The sequence below is a fragment of the Lichenostomus cassidix genome, chromosome 1 (assembly GCF_008360975.1).
Source record: "Lichenostomus cassidix isolate B80296 chromosome 1, HeHo_3.0, whole genome shotgun sequence".
Lineage (NCBI taxonomy): Eukaryota > Metazoa > Chordata > Aves > Passeriformes > Meliphagidae > Lichenostomus > Lichenostomus cassidix.
The window spans coordinates 85,297,248-85,324,448 of record NC_139479.1 but is presented as its reverse complement, the minus strand read 5'-3'; the positions used below and the strand labels follow the sequence as shown (position 1 = coordinate 85,324,448).

Here is a 27,201-nt window from a genome sequence, read left to right as displayed (position 1 = left end):
TGTAATGCAGTGTGAGGCTTCCTGCAGAGAAAAGACAGGAATCCATGTATTTTCCATCCCATGCATTTATGAAATATGTCTTTTCAGAATTTGCCTGCCTTTTCGATGTCATAATCCTCCTGAATTAAGATTTAGTATAACTGATATCTAGGAAATCTTTTCCCATGCAAGATTATAAGAAATGTGAACAGTATATATCATCAACAGTACCTGAAATGATGCTATAGATAAGGGTTTTCACAATATAAAAAAAGTTACAGGTTAAAATGTTGGTTTTAAAACAGTAATAATAATTGTAGCTTAATTTAGAAGTGATCAGTTACTGAGTTTAGTACAGTGTTTTGTTATGGTGATTTTAGCCTTATTTACAAAAATTGATTCTTCCTATAGTTTTCAGATACATCCTGGGGACAATGAAACTTCATATGTGAAAGCTGTGGGGAACTTTGCAAGAACCCATCTTGCTGTGACCTCTGAAAAGTTGTTGCTGCCCAAAGTCGCTGGATTTTAATATACTTCATGAGGATGCAAACTGAGAGGTAAGACAGATTTTAACTCCTGCCTGATGAAGCATTGCTTGATAAGATTTTAAAAAAGAGACATGAAGAATGGTTCACATAAAAAATGTTACAAGGATTTGAACAGAATGGATTAAACTGGATGAAACTGGATAAAACACAGCAGGCAGAGACTGCTGGAGATCATGAAAATCTGATTTAAGGGTTTTTTTTTTCAACTGTCAATGTACCTTGGACAAAACACTGTTCCTCAGAATCTCTTACAAGTTAATTCCCATCCTTATCAGTACTCTCTAATTCGTTTCAAGCTTTTCAGGAGAGGAACTTTACCCACTAGAGGAAGTTTTATTCAGGTTTTCATCTATAGGCACTTCTATAGAAAAACTGTAAAGGCACAGCTGATGGTCTGGGCCAAGGACCTTATGGTTCCCTAACTGGTCTTTATTCTGTGAATGCTAATGTGACATAAGCACAAAAAACTCTTGTTGGAGACTTCTTAATTCATGCTTTCCCTGAGAAAACACTATCTCACAAAACATCACCTCTCTTCCTTTGGCGGTGATAACATGACAGCAGCAGTCAGAAATCTCAGTAAGAACCAAAGCTCTTTCTGCAATAGTTGTTGCAAGGACACAAAAAGGACACAAAACCAGCCCTCACTGAGGAGGATTTGAACTCCATTGGTTAGAGCATGGTGCTAAAAACACCAGGGTCATGGGTTTGATCCTTGTATGGGCCATTCACTTGAGAGTTGGACTCCATGATCCTTGTGTGTCCCTTCCAACTCAGAATATTCTGTGATTCCATTTTAAGGAGCACAAAAAAAGGCAGCTGAGCTTCTACTGTAGTCAGTGGAGACCAAGTTAATGTTGTCAACTGATCTGTGAGAGCTTTCCCACTCCTGCACCTGAACAGCTCTACAGGATTCACTCACACATCCTCAAAAATTGGTGCAGACTCCCTAAAAATCCTGGAAATATCTCCATGTGAGTGCCTGAAGTCAGTTTTCCTACTGAGTTGGTGCAGTCATCCAGCCATTTCTGCAAAGCCCACAACATAGGAGAAGCACAATTTTTAGGGCAAGGTACTATCTTTCTAGAATATTGCTTTTAAGCCTGTCCTGTTGCAGAAAGTTCTTAGTTCCAAACCAACCCTACTATATAAGCATTCCCAAAAGACATTTCTGTGTTGAAAGCATCCAGGACTTAATTTACTCACTGCCTTCACCTCCTCTGTGTGTTCCCCCTTTTCCAAACAGCTTCAGCAAAAGGCTAAGAAAAACTTCCAGTGGTAAATCTCCCACAGTAACAAGTCTCATAGGAAACCAGACACCCTGCAATGAGGTCATTATGGCCCAGTTGTTTAATTACACAAGTTCACAGGTTTGCTTTGAAGTGTCTCTTTGCCAGGGCTTGCAAGGGTCAGTTAATGAGAGGCTCTGGCTGAGACTCTGCAACAATCATCAGCAGTGCTGCAGAGTTTAAGAGTCAAGATCAAAGTGCAGGGCTGAGTGCCAGAGAGCCTGACTTAATAACAAATCTTCTTCAGCCTCCGTGGAAAAGCTTATCTTCTCACCACTGCTCTCGCTGACTGTCCTGCTCCAGCCCAGATGTGGATAGTGTGAAACAGCTGAGTCAGCTGAGTTATCCTGGACCTGCAGTGAAGTCAAGAGGACAGCCAAGATTCCAGGATGTGTTTGAAGCAGGGCAGAAAATGCAGACCAGACACTGATCTTCTTGTCCTCTTTGCCTTACCCACGCATTGCCACAAGTGGCATGGACCAGCAGAAGTTCCCAGAGGTGCAGCTTTCCCTTGGGGTTGAAAAGACAGGAGCATCCTATGCTCCAATGGCATTTACTGCTTCTTCTGAGAGTCATGAGCTCTTCTTGGCACCAGGCTCCAGAGAGCAGTTGAAGCACATGGCTGGGGGTCACACCCTTTCTCCATGCTTTCCAGAATGGCTGAAGTGTCAGCCAAGTTCTCCTCTCCCCCAAGAGTTTCCCCGAGGCTTTCATGATGCTGATGATTCCCTCTTCATGCTTCTTTTCTCAGGAGAAACAGGGTCTAGGGTTAATCAAACTCTGCTGTCAGCTCAGTGGCTCAGAGAGATGGTTTGCTTTGGAACATGGGTTTGTGGCTGCTCCCATGACAGTACGATGCTGCCAGATCTGTGCAAAACAAGATCTTCTGGGTCCTCCCCCCTCTTTATCTCACACCCAATACAACAGCTCTTAGCAACTCTGCTTTCCAGATATCCAGAGTTCATAAAAACAAACAAAAAAATGTTAGTGCCCCCTGGAGATATCACCTAGGGATAGATTTCTTGGCTGACTGCATGGGAGATACATTGCAGAACTGCTGTCTACAGACAGCAGCAGATGTTGCACACCAAATTCCTCTCTTTCCATGTTGCAAATGTGCTGCTGGTGCTCCAGAGGCTCCTACTCTGGGCAAGACAATCTGGGGCCCTAGTCCCATCTAATTTCTGACAGAGTGTAAAACAGACAGTGCTCCTGCAATCATTCCTTAACGCTTTACACTTCTCTGAACGGTCAGCTAAGGCTCACAAACTTCAAAGAAAACAGTAGGGAGATGTGTTTTCAGAGATAACCACAAAAGAGGATGTTATAAGGTCTAGGAGATATGAAATAATGATTTTTGCTCTGCTCAAGTCACAGTTCTGTTCTTGGGATATTCTGGGTGAGATACTTCCTTTGCTCTGCTTCTGTGTCCCAACATGTACATCAGGGCCAAGGATACTGACATCAGCAAAATGCTTGCATGCCAAAGCTGCAAAAATCATTATATTATATATATATATGGATATTATCAGATAAGCAGGAGGATAACACCACTTGTAATATTGGGTCAGACTCCTGGGCATTCTTAGTCATTGTTTGACTTCCCACAGTGGGCAACATCTGGCACTTTAGAAGAAGAGGCAGGAAGTCTGGTGACAAACAGCTGGGAAAAATCTATAAATGACTGACTAAAAAACGCATAAAATTATAAAGGTCCATATATCTTATAAAAATATTAATTCATTACAATAGCAGATGTGTTTTCCTACATTTAAAATACTTTCACCTATATAACTGCAGTTCTACTGTTTTGGGGTGAAAATGCAGACTTTGGAGTTTAATTACATTTTATATATATATATGTATGGAACTTCCTCCTTTCTTTTTAAACAAGCCACTTTTCTGTTGATTGAGTACATTATAACTTCTACATCAGAGATACTGTTTTCTTTATAACATAACTTTTTCTTAAGAGCTGTATCACATTTTTCTTCCAGTACATTCTACCTGTAATACATCTCTCCAACCTTTTTATTCTTTCACTTTATATGCCAGTGTTTCTGTGCTTACTCATTTCAGAACAGAATTGCAAAGACATCACTGGATGTCTTGATATCCCACTTCTGAGGGTCCTATGGCACATCAGAGAGCTTTCCATACAGTTAAACGCTTGTGTCTAACCTGCCTGATGTAGTTCCTGGATGGACAGAACACACCATCTCTCATTGAAATGATATTAAGCCACTTTCCTCCACAAACCTCTCTGGGGTTTTTTTTTTTTTTCATTTTAACACCCTTGTTCATATGGAAGATTTTAAACTGTCTTCTAAGGGTGTTTTTTGGGGCACAGGCATGAAGAAAGTATTCAAGGTTGGAAATGCAGTTGAGAAGGAGTTCTCTGATGTTCAGGTGCAGGCGGGTGCTGCTGCCTACCTGTGTGCAGCCCAATTCGTATCCTGAGGGGAATGTCTGGCATGTGCCTCATTTTGAATGTTCCCACTGAGCTGAGGATGTCCAGGGACATGTTGGCTATTTCAGCTGCATGCTTGTTTCCATTCCGTTTTGGGAGGCCTGAAGCAACCATGTAGGCATCACCAATTGTCTCCACCTAGAAAATACCATTGCATTAAGAAATAATGTACAAATCAAAATAATAAATAAATCGAAAAAGATGGAAAGGAAACACAGAATAAAATTACTCCTCACCTTGTAAACATCGTGGTTTCCAAGAACAGCATCAAACAGCGAGTAAAGGTCATTCAGAAGGTCAACTACTTCAATGGGCTCACTGAGGGCTGAAATGGATGTGAAGCCCACAATGTCACTGAAGTAGATGGTCACTTGGTCAAAATACTCTGGTTCCACAGTGCCACCAGTCTTGAGGGCTTCTGCCACTGATCTGAAATAGCAACACAAGCAAAGACAGCAGGGCACAAACCCTTTTCTAGTGCATGCCAAAGAGCTCAAACTCTTGTTTTTCTGAGTCCAGATCTTCCACTATATAGAAAGTTCCATATGGCTATAACCAGCATTGATTAGGGTTTCTTACTTTGATTTGAAGGTGATTGCCAATGGTCTACACTGTTGCTCACTTCTGGGGAAGAGTGCTGTCCAGACTAGCCATGGGTTATTTGGTTTGGAGTGGGTTTGGTTTGGTTTGTTGGGGTTTTTTTACCACTAAAATACCAGTACTTACGGTGGAAGCATTTGCGATAGCAGTTTTTCTGTCTTCTGTTTTTCAACCTCTAGCTCTTCAGTCCGCTCTCTGATTAAATCCTCCAGGTTGCTTGAGTACTGCTCAAGCATCCTGAGCATTGAGTCAATGATATTGGTCTTTTTCCCTTTGTTGATGGTTTTGAACTGGAAAATCAAACTGGAGAGTTATTTGTCTGTCTCACTACATCATTGCAGCACTCTGAGTTTGGGAATGAACAAGAAACAAGCATTTATTTTGAAGGGCAAATGCTAAAGATTGGCCTTATCAATGGCAAGAGTTCAAAATTAAAAGAAAAAGGTGAATTAGAAGGTGAATTTGCATCAATCAGTGAGAGTCAGGTGAAACATCACCTTACAGTAGTTGTCAATATGTACATTGTTATGGAGTTTTTTTGGGCTGCAGGTTTGCAACCCCATTTATCCCATGAACAATCTTACTGATAACCTGCAAAACTTTGCATTCAGAGGCACAAATTTCAGGGTGTTAGCAACACTTACAACCTCTTTACATGTTGCTGAACTTAAATCCATCTTTGCACACTGACACGTGTACTGCCACCTTCATTCCCGATTCTTCATTGAGATGTGCTTTCTCCTCCTGACTTGCGGTTGAGCTGCCAGAACTTTTGGATTAGTTGTGGCTTTAGAAGCTGCCTTAGACTCAACAATGAAGTCACCAGGTCCAAAATTATTCACAGCTTCATAAAACCAAAAATTAAAAATTATAGATTTTTTTTTTCTGGTTTGAGGAAATGCCCAAAAATTGTATCAGGGATGGTTTAGATTGGATATTGAGAACTTTTTTTCACAGAAGGAGTTTGTAAAGCAGTGTGACAGATTGCTCAGGGAAACAGTGGAGTCACCATCCCTGGAAGTGCTCAAGAAAAATGTGGATGTGGCACTTGAGGACACGGTTTAACAGTGAACATGGTGGTGGTACTGGGTTGATGACTGGACTTGATGATTTTAAAGGCCTTTTCCAACTCTGATAAGTTTATGATTCTATGACCTTCTAAGAACATAGGAATTGCACTGCTTGATCAGAAAGGGGGTCTGTTTTGTCTGTACCTGTCCCTGAGACTGGCCACTAACAGATCTCTGGGAAAGCAGTTTAAACAGGCCTCAGGCACAGTCATATTTCCCTGGGATATTCTCCAAACCTCCAGCAATCTGGAGTTCAGAGACCTCCTATTCCAAATGCCATATCTTTGTGTTTAATAGTCTTTGGAGAATTTTCCCTATAGTCACCATTTAAAAGCTTTAGACGATTTAAAAAAAAAAATTGATCTGGAGGTGCATAATTTACAAATCTTTGATCTCCATCAGATCATTCGTGCAGGTACACTGCAAATGTGAAGACAACAGGCTTCACCATGTCCAGGCTTCACCACCTCTAAGTCTAGGGCTCTTCAATGTCTTCCTTCTTTAATAACTGAGTAAAAGCAAAAAAAACCACAAAAAACCAAAACAACAAAACACTTCCCTGCCAAGCACAAACAAAGGAATTACACCAGCTGCTTTATTCACTGACCTTATGAAATACCTCCTCAAATGTTGGACGTCGTTCAGGGGCTTCAGCCCAGCATTGCTTCATTACCTGGAGACATGTCAGAGGGGCTACCTCAGGGGCTATGTTTGGGCGGCACAGAGGAGGGGGCTTCTTCACTTTCTTTATAATTTCTGTGGCAAAGACAAGAGTGGGAAGTACATTGTAAGATGGAGAGCCTTGACAGGGCAAAGGACATGGATCTTTCCATGTGTCCCTTGCTTGCTTCTTCAGCCATCACTGTTACTTGTCAGCACCCAGTGTCTGTGCCAAATAAAGCTGGAGGTTTCTGCTTTTCTCTGTCAAGAGTCTCTTGAAGGATTTAAAAGAGATTCATCTGCCTTCTTGTCCCTGAAGAACCAGGTTATGAGTAATAAAGTGGCTGGATAGGGGAAGGATGTGTGACAGATGGATGTGTGAGCCCGCAGGCTTGTATTTAATGAAATTGCCTCTGACTCTCTCCACTAGGACCTGCAGACTTCTAAGACAGCAGAGGTTTATGGCTGAACTCAGACAGGAAGGATACCAGCCTCTGATGTTTCATCATTAAACAGGAACCAGGACGTAGGAGGTCGATGGGGTGGAGACAGTGGAAAGTATGTTAAGAGGGAGAGTTGGAGTTCAAAACAATGTCTGGGAAATGACTCCCTGTCTAGAGCTCCCTTCCTAGAAATGAGGCTTGCAAGGAATTGGGCTTGGGTTTTCAAACCCTGAGAAGTCAGTCCTTTAACACCCACCGAAGTTATTGTATTTGAAAGTCTTGTTTTGCTCAGTGCAGAGCAGTCAAATGGAGTGAAAAACTCTTTCTCTGGCAGGAGTCCTGCTGTTGCTGTGAGTACCCAAAGCCTTTCAGCATTGACAGCTTACTTTAATGATCTTTGGCTCATCCCACCAGACTCTGCCAAATGAACTAATCAAAACATCTGGCCCCAATATTTTCAGGGGCAGCCAAGGGGAAATGCCTTCCCCAGATTGTTTTGAAGTTCTCACCACAAGTGAAAGCTCTTTAGGATTAAGACACAAAAAGTAGAAATTCATCATTTTATCAGGTTAGAAAACAGGACTGAACTGTGTTCAACATTTGCTGGAGGTTCTGCAGGGGGACTAGGTGGGGGAGCACCTGCTGATTTCATCATATTCTGTATCATAGGTCCAGCTCTGATTTACAGAGTGGGATACACCATAATCATCATTGTCATTGCATTGTGACAGCAGCTTCAGGCACAGAAAGGTCAGGGTCCCATTTTTCCAGCTGAACTGGCAGATGCTGAATTGTCATACCCCACTTGAAGACTGCCCAGCATAAAATGTGTTGAGAATGGGGTGTCACTGAAATCAGCTAATTTTAGATTGTTGTCACTCCCTCCCTGTTCAAGTGCTTCTGACCTGACCCTGACTGCAGTGAGTTTGTTCTTCCCATGGGTGCACAACATGGTTGTACCCTGAGCAGCTCCTAAGGAGTTCACCAGTTTGCTGTTGCTGGTGGAAGTCACCTTATATGTAAGTAAAATGTTGTATTGCTTCAACCTCCATTGAAGAGAGAGCCTCTTTAAAAAGGAAAGGACAAAGGAAAAGTGGATGGGCAGATGGACAAAATAGGATGCTGGCAAGGAGGCCAGCTGAAAAACTTCAGCCCCTATGATGCACAAAAAAGGGCTAATGAGTGGGAAGCAAAGGCAGCTATAGGAAATTCTGCATCAGATTTCACCCTATATTGTGATGAAAATTCAGAGTTTGGACAGGAAACTGGAGGTGCTGCAGTAGCCTGAAGCATCCTGGGGGGCACCCAGAGCCCCAACGCAGTGATAGCAGTGATGAGACATGTACCAAGGCTGTGATCAGAACTACACATTTTTATGTCTATTATTAATGTTTTGTTGAAAACAGACTTCTGCCACTGAGAAAGGTCATGAGACTACTACATTGTTTCCTTATTAATAAGAGGACCTGGCCAGACCTTTTATGAGTGCTCTGTACAAAGCCTTAAAAATATACCACAATAGTTGCTTACCCTCCGCTGAGAGCTCTGATGTGCAGTAAGGTGGACCCCGAGCAACCACTTCTTGTAGGATGATTGCAAAGCTGTAAATGTCCCCTTTGAATGTGCCTTTTCTACACATGTCTGGGTCCCTCAGTAACTCAGGAGCTGTCCAGAGCAATTCTAAAAAATTCCAGAGCATCACATTTATTACACTTGAATTCAGACTTTTACCAAGTAAGTGCTTAAATGAATACCTTATTTCAGTCATTTGGGGAAAGGTTGGAAAATACTTCATTATTTACTGGATCAAATATTTTACTTCTAGTTATGTGTTAGAAATACGAAACTTACATGCTGACAAAAAAAAAATTGAATTTTCTAAGTGTCACTCTATGTTTTTTTAAGAAGTTGCCATACCAACAATTTGTATCATATAACACCAGCTGTGAACTTTAACATAAGAAGTCATGTCACCACTGCCAGAAGCTTTAACACCTTTTTTTGATTGAAAATGCTCCTGAGACAAAATGTCTGCACTGAATCTCAAATTTCTTGTTATTGTTGTTGCTCTTTTACAAAACAATATTAATAACACATTTTCTGTGGTTCTTCTTAGATGAACATAGTTTCTCTAAAAACAGTTTATGACAATCTGATGCACAGTCTTTATAATCCAAGTGACAATAGACACAGCTGTAAAACATATCCAGCTTCATCACGAAATGAATCTTCAAACTGTGATATTGTCACCCTGGTAACTGTGAATTCTGAGTAATGGGAGCACAGAACATTTCTGCCACTGCAAATGTATTTGTCTTTTGTAAGGGAGTAGAAGAAAGTCTTGTGTCTGACAACTGCCCTATCTGAGACACTGGAAAGGTGTCTCAGGCATCAAATCCAATGACAAAGGGATCAAAATACTATGTACTACTTGAAACAAGGTTTCAAGAATAAACTGGGATACCAGAGGAACCCAAGGCAAAGGCCAAGTGAAAGAAATCCTGTCAAAGTCTCCAAACCTGATCCCATGAGATGCTGTTCCTAAGTGGTGGGAATCTCATGTGGCAGGCTTGGGTGATTGGCATGTAGAGGACCTAGTTCAAAGAGACCAACATCATTTTGTGTTTCAGATGACTTATTTTAACAAAAAAACCTTCTTTGCTTTTTTTTTTTTTAACATGAAACTCCAATTGTAGGGTTGGGTCTAAGGATGTGAAGCCAATTCTACTGGTCACAGAAATTCAGTGATGGTAAGATTTTAAGGGCAATTCAGCCCTTCTCCAACTGCAACAAGCTTAAGTTCTGTCACTGCTTACAATAAAATGTATTTTCTTTACCATTGCACTCTTCTGTTTGCTTCACTTTCAGGAATTCTGAAAAAAAAACTTTGCATATCCTTTCTTATAACAATGCATGGTGTACAGGAAACTAGATGTAGTGAGACTGAGCATGTAAATCCTTGTGTGGCCACTGGCCTGAAATTGTATTAGAACAAACATCTGTTAAATCAGTGGACAAATATTTCCCCATCACACCTACCTTCTGGGGATGGCTGAACATTGGGGCATTTCTGTGCCTCTAAGATCTCATTATAACCATAGTCAGTGATCTTCAGGACAAACCGGCCATCCACAACACAGTTACGAGACTTGAGACGTCCATGGGCAAAATCTCTGTGATGCAAATATCTGATTCCCTGTGAAACACAGAAGAAAATCCAGGTTGATCCTTAAGAATTGTCTTATCCATCAGCATTCAAAGGCATCAAGCCTATTTGTCACCTTAAATGGCATCAGATGCAGCATTGACTGAATGTCAAACGCAGTAATGATCGAAACAACAAACTATGGGAGAGGCTCAGAAATGGATTAGGAATATGAAATAGGTTTATCCTTAAGGCATGAAAGTGTGGAACATGATTGGAAGTGTGAGCACTGCTAAAGGGACCATATGTGCAGCCATCTTGTGGCAGGGGATGGGTACTGTTTGGTTCTATGGTGGATGCATTTCTGATTTATGACAAGAAAGTGCCTTTGCAAAGAATGAATTTGTCACAAACTTCTATTGTTCTAGGTGATCAGTTGCAGCCTGATGTGTAGTTTTAAACTCTTCTCCTGCTGTGTGGTTGTCGTTCTATTGCCCCAGATGGTGCTTCTCTCAGATGGCAACAAAATAAAAGGTCTCCATTAAAGACCAGTACAATTACATTCACATTGGTTTTCCCTGTCTTATTATAAAAATCCCAGAGTTCTGATTGAAATAGCTTGATCATCATAAAAGTCCCATGCAGATCATGCCTCAGCAGGAGCAATGGATTTACTTTAATTAGATCCATCACAAGAGAGGACTTGAACATCCAGTCCAGTTTCATGTCTTCGTTTCTCAGCAGGTCCTCCAGGCTTCCTCGTGAGCAGTACTCTGTCACTATGGCAAAGATGCCACAGTCAGAGAAAAAGCCCAGGAACAGATTCACATTTTCATGACGCAGATCTTTCATCTGAAACAAGACAGTGAGTCACAGTGAGATCAAGTCAGACATCTGCTCAGTAGCTTCTTGATATCATTAGATGCCCTTATCACTCTTGTACTTCCAAACAGCCTTCCATAGAAGGATGGGGAAGGAAAGAACCTCTTTGGAGCTTATTTTTGGCTACTCAACACTATTTTCAAACTTTATTTTCCTTTGTCTATCCATTCAGATGAAGAAAGCAAGATAGCAAAAGCAAACTATACAGAAATTTGTGTTTTGTTTAGACAAACTGGGTTGACTCTTTCACTAGTCCAAAATGGCTTTGCTGGGGTAGATTGAGTTCAATATGTAGCATCTTGCTCTGGATCTGCTCTGAACTGGAAAGCAATACCACACCTAGGGGTCCAAAGTCACCCAGCAATGCTGACTCCAACACATGGATCTATGGTGAATTTTTCAGTCATGTGTCATCCATTTTACCACATTTTACCAGACAAGACTCACTGACAACCACAATGTGTGATTCAATGGATAAAAGTGAGACAAGGACAATAAAAACACCCTGAAGCCACAAACATCCCCTGAGAAACCTTCCCTCCACGTGTTGTCATGCCCCATTCCTACCTTCCTTAAGATGCTGGTGGTGCTTTGCCGCAGATGGTGAACTGCTCCCATCTCAAATTTTTTCAGCCACACCCAGTCTCCCTGTCCACAATCACAGAATCAGAGAATGCTTAAGATTGGAAGAAACAACTGATGGACCATCTAGTCCAACCTCCCTGCTTAAGAAAGATCATCCTAGAGCACATTGCACAGGATTGTGTCCAGGCAGTTCTTGAATATCTCCAGTGAGAGAGACTCCTCAAAAAAAGGAGCGAGGCAGGACCTTCACCTGAATCAGAACTTTATGCCTGGAAAGTGTGTTAGTACCTGATAAACAGTGATAAATTGATTAAAAAGGAAAATATCTCTGGCCAGAGCTTTTCACAGGCATTAAGGACTGATTCAATTTATTTTGCTCCTCTTCAGGAAAAGTTACCTTTTCCTTTTTTCCAAAAAGCTGTCTTTTCAGGAGGAGCTGATGGATGGGGTGAATTTCCTTGGTTATTGCCTCTGCTTAAGCTCCATACAGCCCTATTACCACAAAGGGGAATTTGGGCTTCTATTTGGATCCTATCTTGTAGAAAAGTTCCTTATTAGAGATGTCAACAGCTAAAGACTGTCTTGTAAGGAAGATTCTGCATGGTGCCTTTAGGTGGTGACTTCTCGGACAGAAACCAGACCTGGCAATGACACATTGGGATGTCGAATATCCCCATCCCACGTGACTCCAAGTGCCAGGGTGAGGGCTGGTTTAGAGTCACCTTAAACACTAAGTCCATGCTTGGGAGTAACTATTTTTCATTCTTAGGGTGTGTTCACAGCACCTCCATCCTGGGACCTAAAGCCAAAGACTTTCCCCCTTGAGCACTCCAGTGAACAGAAGCAGTGGAAGAAGGCTGCACAAGGTCCCTACCTACCTCATACAAAGCCACATTGGAGGTTTCATGGGTGGCAACTGTGCTTTTCAAGGAAGCAGAGCGGGTTACGGATTTCAGGCTTCTGCTCTTGACTGCTATACTGTTTGCATCAGTCAGACTGTCCAAGGTGAGCCTCTGGAAGGCAAGGAAAGCAGGTGCAAGACAGCTACCTCTTTTAGGTATAAACCTCCACCCCAGCTCTGCCTTGTAGCACAGATTTCTGGGTAAGGAAATCATGGGATCATCCCCCAGTAGATCACCAGCTCTGGGTAGGAGCCAGAATGGACCAGGAACAGTTCCCAAAGTATTTGAATGCAGACTCTTTATTTTAGAGGGTACAATGATTTATCTACATGGACATGTGCTATGGTACACCATCCAACCTCAAGAACAAGGAATAAGTCCTGGCAGCTAGAATAAACATGATCAAGGCTACTATTTTATGTCATCATAAAAGCTCTGACATCTAATCTGAGACTCAAAACCACTCAGCATGCGGGAAATTTTCTGATATGCAGGGGAAAATTACATTGAATTACCTCAGAATGACTCTGGAATGACCTTTCCAGAGCTCCACAGGTATGAAAATACACAGAGCAAACCTGTTCTAGAGTGTTCCACCAGACTCCTTTCCCGAATAGAAGGACTCACCTTTCTATGTAGCTCTGGATTGATGAAGACAAGGTCATCCAAGGTCAGTATTATCTTGTCTGGACCCCTGAAAAGCTGGTTGTTCAGAATACTCTGCCTGCAAGGGTTGGAGAGTCATGGTTATGATTTTTAGGTAGGTATCCTGTTCAGAGTACCTCTGAATTCCCCACATCTTTTACTTCCCTGCAGTGTTAGACCCCACCTGCAGTGCTGCATCCAACTCTGGATGCATCCATCCCTGACTTAAAAAGGTCGTGGACCTGTTGGAAGGGGTCCAGAGAAGGCCATGAATATGATCAGGGGGCTGGAGCACCTCTGCTGTGGAGACAGGCTGAGAGAGCTTGGGTTGCTCAGCCTGGAGAAGAGAAGGCTTTGGGGATTCCTTAGAGAACCTTCCAGTGTCTAAAGAGGCTACAAGAAAGCTGGAGAGGGACTATTGACAAGGGCATGGAGTGACAGGACAAGGGGGAATGACTTTATACAAAAAGGAAGTAAGTTTAGATTAGATACTAGGAAGAAATTATTTTCTGTGAAGGTGGTGAGGCACTGGCACAGGTTGCTCAGAGAAGCTGTGGCAGCACCATCCATGTAAGTGTTCAAAGCCAAGCTGGATGGGGCTCTAAGCAGACTGGTCTAGTTGAAAGTGTCCTTGCCCATGACAGAGAGATTGGAGCTAGATCATCTTTAATGTCTAAAATGGTGTGAGAGTTGGGATGGGTGTTGGTGAAAGCAGCAGACAAGACACAATGCCTTGGCTTGGACTCAAATCCCGAGTCATGAATTATCCATTTCAACATGGATAGCAACAAAAGCTATCATCTCAAAGGGTCTCATCACAAACAGACAACAGGATTTAATCGGCTTACAAATATTAATTGGATGTGTATGTAATGCAGATTTTGTTTTGCTTGCTTTTATTTGTCATATCCCAAATCATTCTCCATTAGGAGACAAAAACAAGTTTTATTAGTCCAGCTGGTCTGGTCATGAGCAAACCATGCTCAGGCACACCAGCCTTTCTTAAGGACTGAAGCCGAATTGTAGTTTATATATAAAAGCTGCCTGGACATAAGTTACTGTCTAAATATGCTGTCTGAGTCTCCATATTGTAACATGGTGCATTATGAAACACAGAGCAAGATGTGTCCTTGTAATGGTCACAGGTTTATACAGAGGGAAAAGCTACACGGGATGAGCAGTGTGGCACACATGATATCACACCTCATCATTTGGATCCTACTGTTTCAATGGACATCAAGGTCTAATGCTGAGCACAAAGCAGTAGTATCTGTTATACAGTAAAAAACACCTCAAGCAGGAACAAAAACCAGAAGGGCAAGCTCCCCCTTGACCCTCAGTGTAATTTCTTTTTGTTTAAGGAATTTTGTTAACACTACAGCAGATGACTGATCTGCACTCTCCTAAGGGTTTCCCTGATGAGGTGGAAAATAGAAAGACTTTTGCTAATTCTACTGTAGAAGGACACCATCACATAAAATAACCCCAAAATCACCACAATTCACTTTTCCTCTCCATTTACCATTTTGGACATTTTAGAAGAGCACAGAAGCTTCCTGAAGCTCAGAGGAAGCCTTAGCCACATAACCACAGGCTTTACTCAGGATGACTTTTTATAGCCTTTCTCTAACCACACTGTCCCAAGCCACCCAGATCATCTTCATGAAAAAAATCATCACTTATGTACCGTTCACAGGTCCATCTGAAAAGCCTTGCTTGATCAATCACACCCTCTCCCCAAGCAGGGAGGGAAGCATTCCTCTGCCAAAAGCTAAGCACAGAGAGTGGAGTGACTCATTTAAGGTCATGGAGCAGATCCCTGACAGAGCTAAGACCAGAGCTTCCACATTTCAACTCAGACCATGATGTGGTTTAAATTTAGTTCCAGACATGCCCTTTCCTAATATAAATCATAGTCTGAGTTGTGCTGGACTTCTTCTTCCCTTGCAGATGGCCATACATCTTTACTCATGACCAAGCCTTCCCAAGCACAGCCTGGTGCTTGTGGAAGAGCTTACAAATAGAGTAGGCAGAAAAATTATCTTTTGTTTACATAATTGTAGAGGTTGGTGGCCAGGGAGCAGAGCAGGGTTTCAAAGTGTGGGTGGATGGAGGCAACGTCCTCAGTGTCTGCATTTCTATCCAAAGCAGCTGTGCTGAAAATGGGGGAGCTGTTTGGGGTGTTGCTTGCTGGGTGGCCTTATATCTGGGTTTGGAGGGATGATTCAGGAGTGGAGAGAAAACATGTCTGGGAATTATTTGAGAGGCAAAGCTGGATGGAGCAATCTAGAGACGCTGCTCTGCTGAACTCATTGCTGTTGAGTAAATATGCCTTCTAATTTCAGTCTATTTTCACTCTAATTTCAGTCATGTGGACATCAGTAATTAGAGACAAACTACTCCAGGGACTATAGTGACCTTGCCAAGAGCAACCCATAGCTCCTGGACCAACCAATCCATTCTGGCTCATTTCTACCTTGGATATAGAGTTGGGACACAGATGTGACCCATAATTATTGGAAATTATTTCTTCCCCAGAAGACTACTGCATTTGCTCCAAAGATCCTGTGCCTAGACCAATATAAACATAATGGGAATTACCAGGGAGCCTATCACCAGTTCAAAACAGGGAATGAATAAACTTGCTAATAAAAATGTATCCTAAATAATTGCTCCAAATTCCCTCCAGAGGTATTTTCTTTCTCTTTAGCACATGAAGGAAATACAGAGGGACAGCCTAACATGTTTCATAGGAGATGTTATTATATTGACAACAGAAATCCAGGCAAGAATGATCTAGAGTAAGAAGAAGACTTGGTTTCAACCCTCATGTTCTCATAACAGATTCCTGTCTTTGGTTTGTGTGTCATCCTTTGCACTTCCAAAGTGATAACCACCTTCCTAATGCTTCAGACCCATCACCCAGCTAATCCTTCCAGCAACAGACTGCTGAAGCAGGAGAAGGGTGAGGAATGCTTCCCCTCAGGAGCAGGGAACAGCAGAGACAATGTGGGATGAACTGACTGCAGACCCCATTCCCTGGCCTCTGTGCCATTGGTGGGGAGGAATCTGAGAATTTGGGAGTAAAGTGAAGCCTGAGAAGAAGGAAGAGATAAGAAGAAGGTGTTTGTAAGATTTTGTTTAATTTCTCATTCTCCTACTCTGATTTGATTGGTAATAAATTTAATTTCCCCACATCAAGTCCATTTTGGTTGTTGTGGTAATTGGTGAATGGTCTCTTCCTGACCCTATCTTAACCCACGAGCCTTTTGTTTTATTTTCTCTCCCCTGTCTAGCTGAGGAAGGGAGAGATAGAGTGGCTTTGGTGGACTCCTGCTATGCTGCCAGGGTCAACACACCACAGATGTGAAGAGATATGTGGCTGGAGATGCAAGAGCACAATCAGATTTTCTATGTGTGCATAGTCTAAACTGCTGGCTAAAGCAAAAGCCTCACACAGAAGACAAAAGTGGCACCAACTCAATTCTCACCTGATAAGAGAAGCCAGGCCCACAGCACACAACAACAGGACAAATAACAGCATTACTCCCATCATAATGACTGTAGGCTCAATACCTGTGCAAAGACAGGAAAAGAATCAGTGAACTAGAAAATAATTTTGATTTAGGCAATAATATTAAAATCATCAATATCAGGCCATTGGATTACAAAGTCAAATATTCAGCCAGAAGAATGCCAGAAGACAATTTTTATGCAAAGTTCATTTGTGAATACACAAATACTTACTAATTTGGTTTACATGAGACTTCAACTATGCTAATTATTTATTTCCATACCCTTTTTTTTTTTCTAAACCAGATCTAGAGCTCTGGATAAGTGGAAAAATAGTTTTTCCTCAAGTAAATAAACAGACTTAGAGGGAAGTATTAAGTCTTACAGGAAGCTTCTGCAAAGTTCATAACTTTTTAACATTTGACCCTTTTCTCTCCAGGAACTGAAATGCTGAAAAATCTTTACCACGTGGTACCAAACCAATGGCCAGTGTGAGTCACTGGCCCATCTGGGATTTTTCATTCTCTGCTACAGATTCCTAATGCTGAAAAGAGAAGAGGAGAAGCAGAAGGTTGATGTTCTCCCCAACAGGTGCATCAACAGAAAGTACTGCAGACACATTCTTTGCTCATGAGTGTGTTTACTATAAGGCTAAGGGAAGCTGGCATGACTGCATGAGCTAAATTCCGGTGGGAACTGTTAGCTGTGTCTGTCTCTTCATTTTCTGATTTTTCTATTTTATTCTGTTTGTATCCAGAGATCTATAAACACAAACAAACACTGAGAAATTTGGGCAGAGGAAAGGTTCACGACTATGTCACACTTGCACCTATCTGCAAGCACTGAGACCTAGAGCTTTGCACTGAAATCGGAAGGCATTTTTGAACGTTGGTATTCATTTCAGGAAAAGACAGGGTATTTTAGCTGAAATTTACTTCTTCAGTCTAGGGCTCCAATGCCTGATTGTCCTCACACATACACAGGAACAGGTTGCCCATGGAAGCTGTGTCTGCCCCATCCCTGGCAGTGTTCAAAATCAGGTTCCATGGGGCTTTAAGCAACCTGGTCTGGTGTGGGATTGGAATATATGGCCTTGAAAGGTCCCTCCCAATCCATATTATAGTTGCTAACTAACTAGAAGTCAAAGGAAGCGAATTATGAACTTCTGGGAAAGAGCAAACTTGCAGCATACTTGATGGAACTTATGGGATTGTGTTAAAGTCATTAGGGGATGCTTTAAGTGTACTGTGGGAGTACATGAAACTTTTTATGGGATCTTTAGGGGAAAGGGCACACATGGATAAAGGGAGAGATGAATGGGTCAGGAATGCTCAAATATGTGAGAGCATAACCATGTTGTGCTTTTTTTCCAGGCAAACCTTGCACTTGATCAGTGCAGTCATTCCTACCTTCTTCTTAACCTCAGCTCCAACTTTTATTTCCTGGGTAACTGCACTCTCTGACTGTGTATGATATTTACACACTTAAAATCAACCTAACTAACAGGTATGGTAAGTCTTGAAGCCTGCAGCCCATGAGAGACCACAAGTTTGGAGTCAGCTCCTGCAGAGACCAAAGGGTTTGAGAGCTGGATATGGGGGAATTTAGGTTTGGACCAGCAACCAGAGAATGCATCTGTGAGTCTGCAGGAGCTGAGGCTGTGAGATCTGGTAACAAGCTTGGAGCCTAATTATGAGGTGCATAAGAGCAGGACCAGGGCATTTCTGATGTCCATGTCCCAGCAGTGCTGGCTGTGGGTAGTGGTGCTGTAAACACATAACTCTCCTGCATGTGTTACTCTGTCAGTGACTGGCAGTGTCTGCAGTGTGTGTGTGTGTGTGTGTGTCCATGTCCTGGGAACACCAGCTCAGCCCTGCTCTTGGTGAACCTGGAATTAGGAACCACAGCAGCCTGACAACTTCATATCCAACCCCCTCCAAGCCTAACTTCATACAAAAGCTAGAGCGAGGCTTGTATTTAATTCTTGCCATAAAGTTCAGTCTCTGAAATTCTAGCAATCATAATAAATTACTGTTTCATTGACAGATGCCTAGAGCTTTATGCTTTTGTAAAGGTATTAACATAAAATCTGATCTATCTAAAAATCAGTGGGATTTTTCCACAGTCTGCAATGAGATGCTAAATTGCTACATTGTTCCTAGGGGCAGTGCAACATTAGATATGGTACTATTATCCCTTCTATTGCTTGCCAGTTGCTGTAGGATTGGTGTTTCTCCAGTTTTCATGGAGTGACACTGATTTATGTGTCAGCTGAGTTATGGCTAAGCCAAGGGGTATGGTTTTCTCAGCTGCTGATTGAAATATTCCATAGATGTGGCTAATTTCATCTGTTTAAGTCACATCCTGGAACAATATTCATAAATGCTTAGTATTATAAGTAAATATATCAAGAGAAGGTTAAGTACCCTACCCTGAGATTTTGGCTTCCCTGTAAACTTTAAAACTTCACCAAAGTTGCCTCAAATTAAAAACAGTAAGTAAACCCAGTGCCCAGTCTTACAAACCTAGGAAGCAGCACAGGTATCTCTGGCCCCAAGCCTTCAGTTACTACCTCTGTCGTCCACAGTAACTCAAATTATTTTGAGTAATGATTATATTTTTTTTCTCGATGAGGTGAGCTCTGATGGTCCCTCAAGCCACACTGCTACCTGGATAAAGAAGCTGAGAGCATCTGCTCTTGTGCAGCTCTCTTAGGCTCTCTCCAAGGCAAATCCTCTTAGTGCCCTATCCTTCAAAAGGACAGTGACACAGTGCTGGGTGGAGCCTTTGCAATATAATGGTTAACATTAAAATAAGCAAGTGTTGACTGTTAGATCCAGAAAACCCCTTCAAGCACATGACAGTGGCAACAACGTTATTGGCCAAGGGAAGTAGTGGGATTAATGGCCCTGGAATTGTTGAGGAAAGTGTGTAAATGTGGTGTTTAGGGTCATGGTTTAGTGCTGGACTTGGCAGTGTTAAGTTAATGCTTGGATTTGATGATCTTGGAGGTCTTTTCCCACCGTAAGGATTGTATTATTCTATGAACTAACAAGCAATGAGAAAGTATTGTGGATCAGTGGTGTTATCTCTGCACAGGATTCCCATTTAAAAAAGCATGCTGACTGGGCATTTTTATATTAGATTCTTGAATTTAGACTTTTCTTGTTGGGGAGTTCTAATTTAAAGGGGCAACAACCTGGAGTGAGAGAAAAGATGAAAGAAATGAGAAGCATGGATTCAATGCCATTTGACCCTTTTTTCATTTTTTTTCCTTTCTTACCTTCAGTGCAGAGAATATGTGGATCAAACCAGCAGCTGGAGTCTGGTTTGGGTGGAAATTCTCTGGGAAAGTGGATGGCCTGGCCTAGGGACAGCACAGAGCCTGAAGACATGTCCAGCACGTGGGTTGGGAAAAGCTGGTTCCCATGACCATCTGTGTCCAGTATCACATAGTTGTTGAGCCTCTTCCCACAGTTGTCTGTCTCTACCCAGTGACTAAATCCAGGGAAACTGAAGTTTTTTGTGTGCTCAGCTATGTTAGCTCCTGAGGCTCTGACTCCTTTCCTCCGGGCTCTGTCCATAGCCATTGCCATGAAGTAAATGGCATCATAGATTGTTCCAAAGAGTGGAGAAACCTAAAAATACAGGAGAAATTGATAAACTGCTCCTAACCTTCTGTTTGAGATTTGTGGCAAAAATATTGTCCCCCTGGCTAAGTTTAGAACTCAAATACTGAGACACCAGAACATTAAAGCATGCATAGTAATGGGTTTGAAGGATCTTAGGTTGAAGGTAGACCCAATATATGCAAGACTTTGAATATCTGTCTTATGGCTGATTCCCAAAATGTAATTTCAAAATATTTAAAAACATGCAAAATTGCATTATGGTGGGAAAAAACAAGATTCTGAGCCTGATGTTCTGCTGAAATTTATCACAAATTTATCCTGCCTCAAAACATTACATTAAAACTTCTACAAATCGAAGCTCAAAGTCAGAGGCTGCTGCCCTCCATACCAATACAGGAAAAGTGCCATGCCCAAAGAATTGGTCTTCTCTGTTAGAATATTATTTGTCCTGGAGACACCAAAATCCCAAAGCAGAGCCACAGCAAGCTTGTTCTGTGCAGTAACAGAGCCTTTTCTCTTTGCATTTCTCCCTTTCATGCCAGACTTGACTTAGGAACCTTTAATACAAATGGTGACTTTTGCAATCATGTGGTCATTGACAGTTGGTAGGTGAAGAGATATTATAGCCATACACCCATGAGAAAAATGAGGAGAGCTCTTGGGAGCCACAGAACTTGACATTTGTGGTGGGATTGATTGATCAGGTGTAGATATTCATAATGGAGAACCCAACACTCAGTATAGTTAACCTGGGCTCTTGTTAAAGTGAAGGGAAAGAAATTAATGCTTTCGAGACATGATTCATCTCCTTCTAAAGTAGATCCATGAAGATCTGATAAATTATGCCTTAAAAGTACTTGTAATTTTTTGAAATATCATAGGGATATTTGAAGATCAGCTCAGCTGAATCCTGTATCTCTTCACCAGTATAAGATTCTCCAATTCTTCTTGTAAATGTTCACAAGGCAGCAACCAATTTGGTTTTTAATAGGCTACCAATGACATTTAGATAATCATGCTGACAAAGAATAACTTTTACTATAGTGCTAAGAAGAATGCAGCAGCAATGGTCTTCAGCATTTCCCCCTAGAAGCATCCAGTATTTTGTTAGTCTGTCTTATCCCCTCAAATTCTCAGTCATATGGACATCTTATTTTGATTCCCTACAAACTCCAGGAATTTCATCCACCTTAAAAAAGACACCTCTTCAATTTGAGTCTATTGCAGTTAGCATATAGCAAACCAAATTCTGAGAACCTCAGAGACAAACCCTTTGTCTTGAGTTCCCAACAGGGCCCTGCAGTTGAACCAAGTGAGTTATATTGCCAGACATCCAGGAAAAAATATCTTTCCTGATAAGTGCAGACCATATTAAAATTTCTCCATATTTTCCTCAAAATGAAAGTATACACTCTGTGTTAACTCTTCCCTGTACTTTCTCTATAACTGTTGCCCATGTCTCCTGTTGAGAAGTCCCAGAAAAGCCCAAGAGAGAGAATACTTACCTGTGTGGCTTCCAAATCCCTGTTTATTTCACCACTTTCTTTAGCTTCCCTGAATGCATCATAAAAAGTCCTTTCTCCAGACTCCAGTGTGATGGTCAGCACAGCATCATAAGCTTCCTGGAGTTTGCTGTCATTTTCAAAGACACTGAATGAGTTGTTTTGGTAAGGAAGACTGTACAGCAAAGTGTCATATGGAACAAAGATGTATCTTCCATCTGCTAGTCCCATTTCCAGAGCTTTTGTGAGTAAGGCAGCCTGTTCCTGCCCTCCGATGAGAACAGAATGCATGCACAGGAGTATAACTGGAACACAAGGACAGTGGAGAGTGTTATTAATCTATTTGGGGTTATCAGCATAAAATAGCTCCGTCCCACCAATAAAAGGGCTGTCTGAACGACTCTATCAGGCCAGATTCTGATGTTATGTGCTGAGGAAGCTGAGAGACACACGCATTTTGTTCAGCCTCTGGAGGTCTGTAACACCTAGTAAAGGAGGCTGTGAGTGTTACCCATTTCTGGAGCTGGAAAGGAGAAGGAATGGAGAGAAATTTTGACAGAATTGAGGCATGGGTCAACATGATGAGCAGCTGTGGTCACTGTTGTCATAGAGTAAGACGAGCTTTCCCTCAGTGTGCCCTGAACTGACAGACACCACATGGCTGTAAACAATGCCCAACCTGTCACCAAATAAACCAAATAAACAGATTTTGGGTTCGACACTGTGTTGTGTTTAAACATCTGGTTCATGTTCAACTGTCCCAAAATCTGTGTCTTTGCCTGAATAACGCCATGGGGCCAATGTCTGATGGGGAGATCTGAAATACAGGACACAGCATCAAAGTGAGATTTTTTTATATTAATATTGATTTTTGATATTCCACAATACAAATCACCATTAATATGAAACCTTCCCACAAACTCTTCTTTACACTAGCCAAGCACAGAGAACCATCTACTAAATATTTTTTTTCAGACAAGCTGGATCCGATCTTTCAGGTTGTAGCAGACTATTTTGCTCTATCTTCATCACATACAAGATGCCCAGCATTCTTTTATGTGAAGCCCTGGCTGCATTAAGATCAGAGGTAAAATTCTGCTTGACTTAAACCACTTTAAGTTTTTCTTCTCTAAAGTATGCCCATTGGATGACAATGCAGTCCTCCCTTGGAGAAAATAATTTTAAAAAAATTAAAAAAAAAAAAGGAATGAGACTCAAAGCACTTACTTTTAATGTCACTAACTTCTTTAATCTTGTTCCAGGTGTCTTCAATGCCTTTTTCACCCTTATGCATGGATGTAACAATGCCTACAGGTAGCCCATGGTTCCTGAGCGCAGTTGCTAATTCCCTGGCTGTGTACATCCAAATATCCTCATGGGATGCAATGATGCCAACATGAGCCCACTTAAAATATTTCATTATTGTGAACAAAACTCGGGTTGGAGAGGGCAGAGTCCTTGCAAATGCCGGATGGTGGATAATGGAATCCAGTTTATAATTGATGCACATCCATGAGAAGATAGCTTTATTCCAGTTTTCCCCTAAATGTGCAGCCACCTCACAGAAGCCAGGGTTCAGAGGGCCTATGAAAGCTGAGGAGAGCTTTCCAAAGTCAATGAATCTAACCAGGGCTCTTGGTGTCTCACATTCTTCTTGCAGGATCACATAATCCAGCCTGTGGCCAAGATCTAGTGAAGGGTCTCTGCTGATTCGTCCCAGAGCTAACCTGGCAGCCACATGGGGAAAGGCTTTGGAGAAGAATGGGTCGCAGTTCCAGGGTCCAAGCAGTCCAATTTTAAAGACAGAGCAATGTGCTGGAGAGCAAAGCAGAATTATTCCAAAAAGCAGCCCCCAGAAAGCCCAGAAAAATGTCTTGAATGAATTTCCAGTGTTAAAGTGATGCAATCTGATGTGCCTTGACAGCACCCAGAAGAAGCTGTTAGGACAACACAGGAGAAATGACATTGTTTTACAGGTGGGTAGAGCTGCATCGAGTCCTCCAGGAAGCCAGGCAGAGCATTACCAGCTGCTGGAAGGAAAGTAGATTACATTTGCCTTTGAACAGATGTACTTGTTCAGTGCATGTGGATAAGCTGAGTCAGCCCAAATTGCACAACAGCTCTCCAGGCACAATTCTCTGAGAAGCCAAACCCGTGAACAGGCACCTGGACATGCACCACACAAGCCACTTCACCACACAGAAAAATGTCCAGCCAGTGTCAGACGTGCCATAACACTTAAATGCACACTTACATAGACATCTTAATATGCTTTGCAATATGTTCTGAAACCAGGCAGTGGAAGAATGAGTCTGCTTTGTTTGCAGCAGTAAGTACAACTTATGGATACACCGTGCTTTTGGTTCTTAAAAAAGATGATTTCAAAATCATGCAGACAAACGATCATGTAGGGAAATAAAAAGGTGAAATGCACTAAGCCATCAGCTTCCCTCAAAAATCCTCAGTGGGTTTCAAACATGAATCAGAGTCCATAAAAAGACAAACACACACACACATATAGACCAATATATTCATGTACTTAGGGATATGTATGCATGTGCATACAATTTCAAAACTTTCTGAAAAAATTTTTCAAGGACAACACCACTGCAGAGTCTCTTGGATCTGGCAAATTGGAAGGTGGATAAACAGATAATCAGAAAATGAGGGAAAAGGAGGATTATGATTTGAATTTAGATAAAGAACTGCTAAGTAACTGTCAGGTCAAAAGCTTTATGTACACTCTTGGCTTAAAATATTCTTGTTTAAATAGTAGGAGCAATAGGGTTGTTTTGTTGTTTTCTTGTGGTTTTTTTTTTTTTAATAACAATCCCCCCCTTCACAGCCAAGCACAGAAATAGCAAAGCCACAGCAAGCTCCACTCCATCTGCAGTGTCACCCTATGGCTTAGAAAACTTTGCTGATCCCAGCAAGTTTGAGCTCTAAAAATAGCAGACCCCTTACACCAGCTTACCTGTTCATTCCTGGGAAAGTATTTTTATCTGGATGTTCAGCCACCGGGACACGCAGCGCAGAGCTCTGCAGTGCAGTGTGTGCTGTAAATGCACCTGCAGCTCCACTGCCTGATGGAGGGACACCTCCAGAAGGAGTCACCCACAGCAGTGCAGCTTCTCTCCAGTGTCAGTGGTTGTCCTTGGATGTGGGTACCACCACCAGGATAGATGGTGTGCTTTCAGCTTCCCCTGCTTTGGTGCCCACCTCTTTCAGCTTCTGGTGTGCATGGGCCATTCCAGCTCTGTGCCTTGTCAAAAGCTTCCTATGTCCCTTTTGGTGAGGGCCATTCCTCTCCTGAGGGTTTCACAACTTGCGCTTCAACCTCCCAAGCCCTTTGTTCCTTGAAGATCTTGCAGAGGTCTGAGTCTGCCTCACATTGCACTGTCTCAGTGCAAACACATACTCCTATCTAATCTAGTAGTTGTAGGGATGGCATCTTAAAGCTCTGCCCTGGGATTAGTGGGATTTATCTCCTGGGATTGGCCACTGCAGAACAGCTCTTTAAATTTCTCTGCACCACAGCAGAGATGTCTCCTCTTTTGCCCTATAAGCAACTGAGTCAAGAGCTATTTAGGTTTGGAGTATGCAGAATATTTGGGTTTTGGCTTCACCATTCTGCTGACGTGCCGTGTCTCCCTCTTCCCTTTTTTTTTTTTGTACCCATCCTAACACACACAGACATTTTACATGTGCATCAAAGTCATCTTGGGGATTGGACTAGATGACCTTTAAAGGTTTCTTCCAATACAAACTGTTCTATTATTTTATGATTCTTGGTTATTTCTATGGGTCCTGCAGATACCTACCTAGAGCTAAGCCCTCCAATAAACCATTGCCAGGCACCTTCTCCCTGGACCTGGCAATACAACTATCATCCTGGAAAAACCTCAAATGCCTCCATGCCTGTCCTAGCTAGGAAGCCCCTTGCAATAATTTAGCTGCGGTCAGAGGCCCAGCATTTGTGGTCTAGAGGGAATAATTTGTAATTCAACCTTTTAGCAGTATTAGCTTCAACTACATCATATAAATTATACACATCTCACTGGCACGAGTTCAGGAGCAGCTCCTCATGACTAACGACTGAGGGAAGCCACAAAGTCTTTCAGATGCAGTGGGGAGAGCAGCTCTCTCTGTTAATTTCATTCATTTCCTCCCATTCATTCGTTTCCTTGCACAGTCCAGATCCAGGGAGATTCCTGGTCATATGATTCATTGAAGACTGTAACAGCTCAAGATAGTTATCAGGGATTATAAAATAGCTTCATATTCGGAAAGTGCCTGAAACACACTCTAATGTCAAGCCTGAACCCAGTTTTGTATGCTACCAGTTTTGTATGCTACCAGTACATTAGGTTTTGACACCGTGTTTTACTCAAAAAAATATTAAATAAAGTTTTTCAGTTGGGAGTCATATATATATATATTTTTTTTTTTTTAATTTGAACTAGTAAGTTTGATTTATCCACATACAGACATACCTATATCTCCGCCCATATATCATAGGTTCACTGCTCTCATTTCTTTTTGTATTAACAATGGGGCTGCACAGTTTAGTTCCACTTCAGGTCAGCAGTCTCAAAGTCTCCTGTAGAAGCTGCAAAACTCCAGTGACTCACTTCTAGGGGATGTTGGTTTACAGCATTCAAATCTCAGCAATGAAAGATTAAGAAATAATCTTGAAGGTCTATTCGTTAGCATAATTACTCTGCCCATAAAAATTCATATAGTTCTATAGCCAAGCAGATTGGAAACTTTATCACTGTCTCCATTTTCTTCTGGTTTTTGTTTGGCAGTGAATGAAAAGACCCTCCTTCCATCAGGTAATAACTGTGGCAATAATCCATCCTCCATAGGAATAGCTGGCTGTCCCAAATGGTTTTAGTGCATCTCTCCCATTCTTAGGGTATCCAAGACTGGGGACAACACTTCTACTTCTGCAAAACAAGCTCAGGTCCTGGCACTGCCTAATTGGTTTCACTAATAAACAAACAAGGTAAATCAAGCAGCTGAGGCAGAAAAGAAAAAATAAAATTATGTAACCCATCTGTCTGAAATTAACACTGAAGTTTAAAACCCTGCGTATGTCTCCAAACCTTGCTTTTTTCTTCACATCTACAGCTTATCATTACTGCAGCAACCACACTGGAGAGCAAAGATTTCTTTGCAATGCCGTGTTATTTGCATACCATCAGACTGACTCCCAACATTCTTCCGTGCTCACTGAAGTGTGCAAGCGACACAACATTTCCCATGGGACAGCTAAGCCACAGCTGTATTGCTTTGCTTTTAATTTTTAGAGCAGGAGAGGGTGCTCTAAT

At 41.9% G+C, this 27,201-nt stretch overlaps 1 protein-coding gene across 1 annotated transcript in view; it reads right to left on the bottom strand.

Moving 5' to 3' along the window:
- Positions 1-23,834, bottom strand: part of GUCY2F (guanylate cyclase 2F, retinal) — a 32,255-nt gene extending 8,421 nt beyond the window's left edge. The window contains 14 exon segments of the mRNA XM_085066949.1: positions 4,253-4,427; positions 4,526-4,718; positions 5,016-5,179; positions 6,567-6,715; positions 8,593-8,742; positions 10,102-10,258; positions 10,883-11,059; positions 11,657-11,737; positions 12,553-12,687; positions 13,204-13,300; positions 16,713-16,797; positions 20,018-20,372; positions 21,872-22,173; positions 23,096-23,834. Coding sequence (XP_084923075.1) covers positions 4,253-4,427; positions 4,526-4,718; positions 5,016-5,179; positions 6,567-6,715; positions 8,593-8,742; positions 10,102-10,258; positions 10,883-11,059; positions 11,657-11,737; positions 12,553-12,687; positions 13,204-13,300; positions 16,713-16,797; positions 20,018-20,372; positions 21,872-22,173; positions 23,096-23,834 — 2,959 coding nt within the window.
- Between the last annotated feature and the right edge of the window lie 3,367 nt (positions 23,835-27,201).